Source organism: Mycteria americana, chromosome 5 (assembly GCF_035582795.1).
Source record: "Mycteria americana isolate JAX WOST 10 ecotype Jacksonville Zoo and Gardens chromosome 5, USCA_MyAme_1.0, whole genome shotgun sequence".
NCBI lineage: Eukaryota > Metazoa > Chordata > Aves > Ciconiiformes > Ciconiidae > Mycteria > Mycteria americana.
In genome coordinates, this window is record NC_134369.1 from 40,772,243 (window position 1) to 40,783,579 (window position 11,337).

The following is an 11,337-nucleotide window of genomic DNA, read 5'->3' on the forward strand; positions in this document are numbered from 1 at the left end:
GGAGGTAGTACTTGGGGAAGGCTTGTGTAAGATCTGGATTCTTTTTCACATTAGTTGACCTCAGCATAGAAAATAACGAAGGGGGGGGAAGACCGTGGTTTAGCACACTGTCTGACAGCAGGTAGGGCACTAGCCATGTGGCTTCTTCATCATGCCATCCAGTCATGCCATCCACGTCCAGGCTTCAGGGGGTCTGACAGGAGAGCCAAATGTGTCAGCTCTGCTCCCAGTGTGATCTGCTCCGTACTTGAGGAATGTGCAGCCTGCGAGATTTGACTGCTCTCTGGACCCTTTACAAAACCAGATCAGGGCAAAAGGGCTGGATTTCTTAGAGAGAATCTGGCCTACAGCTTCTTAGAGACAGATTAACCTTGGTTTGGCATCAAACTGAGGACACATACAGTCTCTTTCTTCACACCTAATCCAAGATCAGCTCAGTCTGTATTATTTATCATGAATTAGTATTGTGGCAGTGGCATCTTTGAACACACGCAAACTGAAGTTTTCTTTTTGCAAAGCTTGTTTGAGCTCCTACTAGGAACAACAGAGTTTATACTGAATTTTGTCTGTAGAGGAATACTCATCCTCTTCGAATGCAAAGCAAAACAAACAAAAATACACCCTCTGACCCAAAAGCCTGCGTGTGGAGTGGGAAGCTGATTTTGTTTCCTTTGTATGCAACTGACAAAATATATTGACAAGACAGGCCTGGCCCTGCTGGAAACTGGTATTGCTGCTTCATTAGGAAATGGTTCTTTGTAAGCTGGGAGATACAAAGCTTTGACAATGCTGAATGCTTGTGAATGAAATGTAGGCATGGTTTTCCAATGTGAATACCATACACTGTGCAATATACAGCCACAGCATTCTTGGCAGCTTGCTGCTCTGCAAATCCCAGCTTTACCATAGGCTGAAGCATTCAGGGGAATGGTGTAAAACCGAAGATGAACCTTTGGAAGCTGAAAAACTTCTTATGTCTACAACTCTCTCTTACAATCATGACTGTACATAGTCTGAGCACTTTGTGATTTAGACTATTTGTCAGCTAAGTCCACAGGTTGCTGTTATACATGTAATGGATAGTGGAAATGCAAATAATTACATTCTTCATATACCTCTCACTGTTACACTAAACACTCAGACAACATCACGTTGTTTCTTACTCTATTTTGACAATAAGTCAGGGCTCAAATTAAGGACAGCAATTCATAGTCCTAGAAATTGTACATGTAAGTTTGAGATATATCAAACTCCTTTGAGTTTTTCAGTCACTTAAAACATATGTTAGCATCATGAAAAAGACTCTTACACTGAAATTATTTTTTTTCCCCAACTCACTAAGCTCTGAAGCTCAGTAAACTTTCTCAAGTCTAAGGCCAAGTATCCTGCATGTGAATACGGTTGGGGGTGAGGGGGGCATATGAGATTACTGTTAAAAAAGGATAAGTAAGTCAGCTATTTTGGAATAAGATGCCACTCCTGTAAAAGCAGGCCTGAAAGTATTTAACTTTAAACCATATTTAAATCAAAAGCAATTTCGTAACAGTGCTTACATGTTTGTAGCATTCATTTATGATATTTCCCCTCCATGTCTCCACAGCTGGGCTCTCAGTAGTAAGTAGAACTCATCACATACAGCAAACACTGACTAACTGTTCATTAACAGGTCAGTGTTTGATATGATCAGAATTTAATTTCTGGTCCAGCAGGATTCCAACAAATTCCAGAATTTATTTGCTGGTCCTAAAAGCTCATGTAAGTGGGTTTTCTATCCCAATGCTAGAGAACAGCTTTCCTTTGTAGAATTTCTTATATTTGTCTATGAACCAAAATCTCCTCTCCTCTCTCAGTAATTTCAATCACAGGCTTTCCCTCTCTGGTTTGCTAAATAAGATTATCATCATTAGCTTCTTAGCATATTCCCTGCCCTCTCTCCTTCTATACATGCATTACTGCTTCCTTTACTGCTTTGATTTCTCTTATTTTCAGATCCGTCTCCAAACAGATACTTTGGGGTCCATATGAGACACTCAGTTGGCAGGGTAGTTGTACAGGTACTACACTCCTCTTTAAACAAAAGAAACAACCTCTTCTTTTCAGCTATGGTGTTGCTGCAGCAGCAGGTTTTACAAACTACCCACAAAAAACAAATCCAGGAATTGTGAGAACCAGCTTTCAAGAAGAATGCAGTCAGATTTTAAGGAAAAACAGTGATTCTTCAGTAATCCCAGTAATTCCCAACAGTGTGGGAAGGAAACAATCCAGATTATTGAATGCTTCTTCACAGACTCTTGATTGGGAGAGAAGAAAAATCTACCAACTTCTGTGCAAACAGAGGTATTCATTGATCTTCTCTTATTTGATACTTTCCTAATTCAAAGATTTGGGGATCCAGCCAGGCAAGCGACCCAATATCATGTGAATCAGAGACCATCTGCACACTCTGAATGAAAAGACAACAAACCTTGGGGTGTCTAAACCACACAGATGTCCTCTGCACAGGGGAAGCATGGTCCCATCTATTCAGAAAACACTTAACATCATTAATACAACATGGAGTTGGTTCATGAGAGAGTTGCAAAGAAAACAAAGGACTACACTGTTTACAATGGCCTGAGCAGTTCTGCTTTTGAAAGAGACTGATTTTACTGAGTTTAGCAGTAGGAGCATTATGATCAGACTGACTAGAATTTTTCTTATGTTGCTTTTTAATGAGATTAGTTGAGCAAAAAGAACAGCAGGTATGAAGCTATACTTGGTCTTTATGGAAATATACAGCACACATTTTACACTTCTCCACCAGAGAACAGTCAATGCCAATTGGTGCCAATGTTTTGTGTGGAACTGTTTGGTGGTGTCTCAGGTAAAGTCTCTAAGGGTATCTGTAAAATAAAAAATATTTTAAACACAGTATGGTATTTTATGGGAAAAAAATACGTGGACTGATTATAATGCAGGGCTTTATTCACGATGTGTTATCCTTGTGCTGTTTAGAGATGCCTTTGAGTGAAGGTTTGGTGACTTTCCCAGCATAAATCCAATCTCAGCTGCAGAATTCTCTGAAACGGCTATATATATGTTTCATTTCTCCTTAGTGATTCTTATGTCTGTAATCAGGGGAGAATAAAGATGCAATTTTAAGTCCAATATCTTCCAAGGGTAAGCAGTTCTAACAGGTAAGGTTACTGCTGTATGACACCGCTGTTTTGTGAGCGGCAGAAAACACAGTCGATCTGTGGGAGAGAAGCAAAGCCTCGCAGCCCCTGGGAATCCCCCCGGCAGCCGGGCGTTCGTGGCTGGAGGGGCCACGGTGTCACAGTCACGCCCTAGAGCAGCCTTCCAACCCCGCAGCCGAGGGGCAGCGCCCGCTCCCCGGCGGGGCTGCTCTCCCGGGCCGGGCCGGGCCGGGCCGGGCCGGTCCCGCCGGCGGAGCCCCGGGGTGTGTGCCGGCGGGCGGGGGCGCGGGGGCCGCGGGTGCCCGGCCGGGGAGCTCCGGCGAGGAGGGACTGGGTGGCACGGCGAGCCTCGTGCCGGCTGGGGCAGCTCTTCCTCCGCCCGCCCTCCTCCTCCTCCTCCTCCTCCGCATTTATTTATTTCATTTATTTGATGGCATTTATTTATTTATATTCACCGGAATAATAAAAATGAGAAAATCCGAGCGCTGCTTTTGGCTGCTCTCCACCAACCTGCCAGTGACGCAAGCGGAGACTACTTAAAGGCAGATTAGAGGCAGCAAGACATTAAAAGCCAACCTTCCTCTCTCCACGCCGCGGGTCCGCCGCGCCGCGCCGCGCCACGAGCCGAGCGGGCCGGGCCGGTGGCGGCCGCCGCGGGGCCCCGAGCCCAGCCCAGCCCAGCTGAGCCGGGCCACAGCCGAGCCGAGACGAGCCGAGCCGAGCCGAGCCGGGAGTCCTCGGCAGGGCTGCCGCCTCCAGCCGCCTTCCCGCCACCGGACTGCGGGCGGTGGAGAGGGGTGGCTCTTTGGTTTGTTTTTCCTCCCCCAACGGAAAAAAAAAGGGGGGGCGGGAAGGAAGGCAGAAGTGAAGAGATCCCCTCCGCTTGCCCAAGTCTTTGTCTCCGGATGAACAGCGATGGGGGAATGGACTATTCTAGAGAGGCTACTGGAAGCTGCCGTGCAGCAGCACTCTACTATGATAGGGAGGTAAGGGCTGCAGGGGAGCTACGGGGCCGGGGGGGGGGATCCCCTTCTGTCCGAGCGGGCCGGCCGGGGGGTGGGCGGCACACGCCGGGTGCCGGCCGCGCGGGGCACCCTTCGCGCGGGGCTCTTGCGGTCTGCGCCTTGAGCGCCCGTGTGTGTGTGTGCGCGGCACAGGTCACCGAGGCGCGGGGACACCGCTAACGCCGCCGTCCTTGTCCCCGAGGAGCCCGGGGGCAGCGGGCGGCCACCGGGGAGACCCCGCCGCCACCGGGGTCCCGCGGCCGGAGCACCCCGTGCCGCGCCCGCCCGTGCCGTCGGGGGCTCCCGGAGCCCGCGCCATTGCTTTGCCTCCAAAGGGAGGTCGGGGCAGGGGGAGCGCTGGCCGCCGCCCGAGGTCTTTGAGAGCGGCGGATGCGCGCGGCCGCACATGGCCGCGCCGAGGCGATGCCGCGCAGGCTGCGCGCCTCCTGCGCGGGAGCGGGGCTGCCGCCGCCGGCCGCTGGTGCCGGGCGGCCGCCGCCGCTGGCGGGAGCCGGGCTGGGGGCGCGGCGGCGCCGGGCCCGGTCAGCACTGGACAGCTCCCGGCGGCGGCGCGCACTGACGGGCTTCTCTGTTCCAGGATCCTGCTGACCGTGGTGGTGATCTTCAGGATACTCATTGTGGCCATTGTAGGGGAGACGGTGTACGATGACGAGCAAACGATGTTTGTCTGTAACACGCTGCAGCCAGGCTGCAACCAGGCTTGTTACGACCAGGCGTTCCCTATTTCTCATATAAGGTACTGGGTGTTCCAGATCATCATGGTGTGCACTCCCAGCCTTTGCTTCATAACGTACTCCGTTCACCAGTCTGCTAAGCAGCGGGAACGGAGGTACTCCACTGTCTTCCTCACCTTGGAGAGGGACCAGGATTCAATGAAGCGTGAGGACAGTAAGAAAATCAAGAACACGATTGTCAATGGGGTGCTGCAGAACACTGAGAACTCCACCAAAGAGGCAGAACCAGACTGCTTAGAAGTGAAGGAAATCCCCAACCCTGCTATCAGAACTACAAAGTCAAAGATGAGGAGGCAAGAAGGCATTTCTCGATTTTATATCATCCAAGTGGTCTTTCGAAATGCCCTAGAGATTGGATTCTTAGTGGGACAGTATTTTCTGTATGGATTCAATGTCCCTTCCATGTACGAATGTGACAGATACCCTTGCATTAAAGAAGTAGAGTGCTATGTCTCTAGACCCACTGAGAAGACTGTGTTCTTGGTATTCATGTTTGCTGTCAGTGGGATTTGTGTGGTGCTCAATTTGGCAGAACTGAACCACTTGGGCTGGAGAAAGATCAAAATGGCAGTGAGAGGAGTACAGGCAAAAAGGAAATCCATATACGAAATCAGAAATAAGGACCTGCCAAGAATGAGCATGCCTAACTTTGGCAGGACTCAGTCAAGTGACTCAGCTTATGTGTGAGGCTGTGACAGAACTGAAACACTGTGCCAGGTGGAACAGACCCAGACACCATTAGAGAAAGGTACATTGCTTAGGCAAGCATTTTATCAAACCACCAAGAAAGCCATTAAGGTATTGGATCTGCACTTACTGAACTAGCTGCAAAATGCAGTGCTATGTAAAAGACTGAAAAAACAGCTATAAACCCATGCTTGATCTAGCCTTACAGCACAGCTACTACTATTCCTACTTTTCTTTCTAATGATTGGGTGTTATCTGTCGGTGGAGCGGCTTTTTGGTCGTCATTAGGATAAGTTTACAGTTTGGACTGTCTGACTAATTGTTGTAAACGTGTAGAATGTTCATATTAAAAATCTGCAAGGATACTCTATATGGGGTGGGATGGGGTGGGGGAAACTGTTGCAATGTGCAGATGTAAGCATGTTTTAAAAGGAGGGTAATTGCACTGTACGGAACCTGACCACAGCTCAATCAGGTTATCTGCGTTCACCTATCTCACAGATGTCTTATATTATTTTGCTTGTCTAAATCACCGAGTTTATTCCTGGTGTGTATTAGTAGCTATTTTCTATCATAGTTTGTGCATCAATTAGTTATGCTGAACAATAAATGCTGAATATAATTTTGCCATTTTTTTTGTTTGCCTGTCCACACACACACACACCAGAGACCTTAATAATCTTACATTAGTTGTGATCTGCAAAATATATCAGTACATTTCAGTTCATTCCCTAATATGTGCATGAATAAGATGGAGTTGGTTCATGCCAGCCAAGTTATGTATTTACCTACGATTACCTATGATGACACACATACCAAAGGAACAGAGTTCATTGCTTTTAACTGTGAATATATCACCTTCTCTCTGCTCTTATTTACATAAGTGCCATACTTGAAACATCTAACTCTGTACTTAGTCAAAAGGTTGTCTTGGGATACCAGCTGGAATAAAGTGATTTTATACTCTCCTTTGTTTATTTTATGCTATTTGTTTAGTCATTGCAATGGTGTAAAAAGCAACTAAAATCTCTATTGATAAATAAAGTACTTGCCTTTTTTTGTAAGCCAGAGAGATTTGTTCTTCTTTATTACTGTATACAATTGTAGAAACATACAGGGTCAAAATAATTGACTTACAACAATTATTCTTCAGGGTTTAAAGTGTCTTGTTGATATTCTAAACTCTAAGTGACAAAACCTGGGAAATCAGGACTATTCGTTATGTCTCTTTTCCTCTTTAAGCAAGCTTTCTCTGTCTTTAAAGCCTGATCCAAAGCCCACTGACACCAACAGCCGCCTTTCTGCTGACACTAAGGGCAACACAGTTGGCAGCCAAGGTCACTCTGGGAATACCCAGAGTACATTTACCTATAAATGAAAGAATTGCAGCTTTTCATCAGGGAATCTGAATAGTAACCTCAGCTTTTCTGCCTTACAGCTGGTTCAAGAAATACACTGTTCATGTCCCATCAACTTACTAGTAAGCCACTGGGGCAGTCACAAATAAATCTCTTTTAACATCAACCATTTTAATATAGGATACTAAGTTTTTCTTAAGGACCTTATTTCATTCCCACTGAACTCAACAGAATATATCCCACTGGCAACAGTAGGAGTTGGATCAGGACTAAAAAACCATACAAGTGCATTCCTAAGTAAATATTATCTGCTCTTTAAAGAAAAGGGCCAAAATGGTGCTGGAAAATTTGGGCATAGTTTATAACATAAGAAGGAGACAGGGGCTCAGAGTCCCAAACGGCCTTTTGATTGTATTTTATTTCAAGCCTAAAAATGGATTTTATAGTATTTTGGCTTGGAGATAATGCATATAAATCTTTTCCTCTTGGCTTACAGTAAATACCTTAACGTTTCATTCTTGTGGTTTGCCAGCATTGTCACTTAAAAAAATGTCGATTCATTCGTAGATAGTGTATTCATTATCACTTTCATCTGTGGTCTTTTTTTCTTCCACTGTGAAACATAAAAAGACTTTGAGATGTGTCATGTTTTTAAAGATTTTTAAAATATTTTTCCTTATCTAAAAAATGAAGAGTTTTTCCAATTTGATTATAGAAATCTATGACGATGGATTTCTCAAATGATTCTTTGCGATATAAATGCACACTGATATTGCTAGTTGACTGCATGCTCACTGGAAACCCGCACGTTATTTTTAGAAGGATGACATGGCAGCTAAAATCTCCATCTGCAATATAACAAGCTTCTGAAGATTATTTGACACACAAATCCAAGTCTGATTTTCATTTTGCAGAGTCCTGGGATGGTTTGCTAAATCTCCTTTTGAGTAGATATTGAAGGGAAAAATGTTGTTTGACAGTCATAAGCATTGTTTTAATGTTGAAGAAACGGGAGATTGTGTGCAAAAGGCTTGATCCAGTGCCAATTAAAGTTGAAGGAAAAAACTCATACTGAATTCACTGGGCTTTAGTTCAGGTTCAGATAATTTCCTATTAGGCAGAAGCCCTAATGCAAGTTATTTCCAGTGGCTGCATAGCAGTGTTTAGTCAAAGTCTAGTGAAGGTGCATGTGTTGATAGCTGTAAGGTTTTAATACCTTAGAATTGTTTAGACAAGACCAAGAAAGGATCTGTTTATAATAGTCAATGCCAGTGACTCAGTTCATTCAATTATTTTATGCAGTTGCACATTTTGTACTCCAGTAAGTTGGGATTCTTCAGAATTTTCCGAAGACAAATATGTAAGGAAATGCAAATGTTAATTTATGCAACAGGATCGGTGATAAAGTAGGCAAAGACTCATATTTTGATCAACAGAAATGCCATCATCCGTACTTACACTAAATAGAATACAGCTTTTCATATTTCAGAAGAGAAATGAAATGGTGTCAAGAGATCAATTGTTCTAGCCTTCCTTTTCAATTGTTATTTTTTAATTTCTTACCAACCACTTATTTGTCATGGACAAGAGAAATATTGCAAACACTTTTTTTGTCAATGTATCATGGGAGAGTCATATGATTGATGCTAATGGACTGTTTGCATGCAAGCTGACTATTCATTTACAGAATAAATGCTTTCAAATTGTCACAGCAATGGCAAAGTGTGTTAAGTGAATAGAACTGATTGAACATGAAGCTGAAGGGCACATTACTGGCCACTTAGGTCTTGCTCCTACCTTGATGAAGTGAATTAGCCTTGCCATTGACATCTATGGAAGAATCAGACATTAAATATGAAAATGGAGTTCATGTTTGTTTTATTCATCGTATACCCTGTTTTGTAGTGGTGGACAACACTGTATGTCATCGTATGTGCAAACATAAAAATTACGTTCACTAAGCTCTTATGGAAAACTGCAATAGAATTTAATACACTATTGGTTTAGTGGAATTTTAAAATTTACATAAAATAATTATATTATTTCATTTTTACATAAGCTTGATCTTGTGCTTCTTGAACCTGTGTGAATTTCAAAACCTATTTACATAGGGCTTTTGAACCATTTCACTAGGTATATATAAGTCACAATGAGATTCTATAAAAAGATTTTTAAAAAATTAGGATTTTTTTTTTTAATAATGAAAACTAGCTACATTTTTACATGGGGGAGCTGAATTGACTGTTCCCATAAATAGTTCAGTTTTAGGCACCATTGACGTTGAAGAAATATAAGGGTTTTAATTTTTCTTAAGGAAAATCTGAAGAACGAAGAGATCAACTGAGATGAATGAATCGCAGAAGTGGTGAGATAGATTTTAGTTTGTTTTACACTAGAGAAGTCAGAAACACTCACAAACTCCAAAGCAGGCTCAGTGCTTGTCCTGCATTGTATCTAATAGGGTAGGACATGGCGGCTGCTATGTAGAACCATAGGAAAAGATGTACATGAAATGTTAAGGTTAAATGTGAGGAATAATTCTTTTCATCCACTTCTAAAAGAGTACATTTCTTGTAGGGCAAGAGAATGGATCAGGTGGACATTGTCCCTGCATGCTTCTGGCTTTATTTTGCTTGAATATAAATGTTCCACCTTACTCCTTCAGTGAAACAGGTTAGAGGCTTTTGTTTGGTGTACAAGTATAGAGATGGGAATAAAAAAATTGAGACATATGAGGAGAAAACAGGCATAGGTTTTCCTCATTTAGGGTCTGGTCTTGTTCTTCATGAATTCAATGATGAGACTTTGTTTTCTGTGGGACCAAGTCAATTCCCAGCTGGGGGAAAACTCAGTTCCATTATTTCATGAGATTAACAGGAGAGGTTACACTATTTCTGTACTGCACACCCATCCCTGGACATTTTGGGATACTTCTCCCAGAAATTCTATTTTCTTGTAAGCTTTCACAAAACATACTAGGTTCGTATCAGCAACTAACACCAGATTATAAACCCCACCATCTCCTCAGTGAAACTCTGATAATATCTCTGTGAAGAAAAAGTGCACTCTAGGAAGGGCTTCATATTAATGTCTATTAAAATGTACTAAAGAAGTCAATCAGGAGTCAGCAGACCGTGAAATAAGTGCAGATATGGAGAATTCCATAGCACTGCATTGATAATAAACCATACATATACATGTATATATATAAATAGCTAAATATATGCAATTTTATTAAAAGAATTTTACCTAAATTATATTACTGTGTTACAGATTGCATTTCAGAGATGGATACAGAGATGGATTTAATAAGCAAAAGCCCCAACAATCACCCTTTTCCTGTGAAATTCTGGGGCTATGGGCTATACTAATTGCTTTAGCAAGTTTAACTGAGCAGCTGTGTATCTAAGTTACAGCTAAAAAGAGGCTTGCCTTCATTGCATTAAAATCTATCGGCTTTTTCTTAGTGGTGACTGAAATACAGGATGAATCAGATCTCTAGCTTGTGGAAACCCACATATACAATGACTCTCTGATGTCCCCTCAAAGTGAGAATCTCTCCTATATTCAACAGAATGAGAAAGTAAGGTAATTTTCTACTAATCTACCTCTTTTTGTGTATGTGGTGTGGCTAGAAAGGACAGAGGAAGGTTACCAGTACCTGGGGAATAATTAATACATCCTAAAGTGATTAAGCAATTCTGGACTTTTAGTTTCTTTCATTGAAAACAGCATTTGCTGCATATGATTTATCTATAAAAATATTTCACGGTACATAATTAAATGTAACTTTCATTTTTGAAATATTTTATTACATTTCTGATGTAATAATGATTAATATTTTCATATTTTTTCCCAGAGAAAGGTCGAAATATTGCTGGTTGAAATTGACTCAGTCTCTATTTTTTTAAAAGAGTTATTAATAGTTAATCCTATATTTTAAATCTGTTAACAAAATATTTTTTTTGAGGAGTGCTAAAGTAAATAATTATTTGCACCAGTAAAGCAGCATTGCCTCTGGAAGAGATGGTTTCCTTTTCAATGACAAGCTTCATTTGCCAAATCTATAAGTTTTTTTGAAAAATTAATGTTGAGCAGGGATTTTATAACATATTAGAATTACAGGTTGTGAGGAGATAAGATTAAGGAAGCATATATAACAGCAAAATTGGGAAAAAAGTAAGGATTTGTAGGTATTAAGGAAAAACAGGTGGGCTATGGGCTTACTTTTCTCTACTTATGATGCAGTTTAGGGATAAAAGCATGTTCAGAACACATTCATGAAAAAATACAAAAGATTCCTTGCGTTATCTCTTGTGTAAGGAAAAAATTCTAGAAATTATTTACAAATATTTTC

General features: G+C 42.2%; 1 protein-coding gene across 1 annotated transcript; it reads left to right on the forward strand.

Moving 5' to 3' along the window:
• Positions 1–4,091: 4,091 nt before the first annotated feature.
• On the forward strand, positions 4,092–5,622 carry GJD2 (gap junction protein delta 2). The gene is made up of 2 exons (XM_075501513.1): positions 4,092–4,162; positions 4,779–5,622. The coding sequence occupies exons 1-2, from the start codon at positions 4,092–4,094 to the stop codon at positions 5,620–5,622; spliced, it is 915 nt and encodes a 304-aa protein (XP_075357628.1).
• Positions 5,623–11,337: the final 5,715 nt, after the last annotated feature.

What these genes read in the sequence shown, in the direction of transcription:
- GJD2 (XM_075501513.1), top strand. Translation starts at nt 4,092, where the DNA reads ATGGGGGAATGGACTATTCTAGAGAGGCTACTGGAAGCTGCCGTGCAG. An exon ending in CACTCTACTATGATAGGGAG is followed by an intron (nt 4,163 to 4,778) that starts GTAAGGGCTGCA and finishes TCTCTGTTCCAG; the next exon opens with GATCCTGCTGACCGTGGTGG.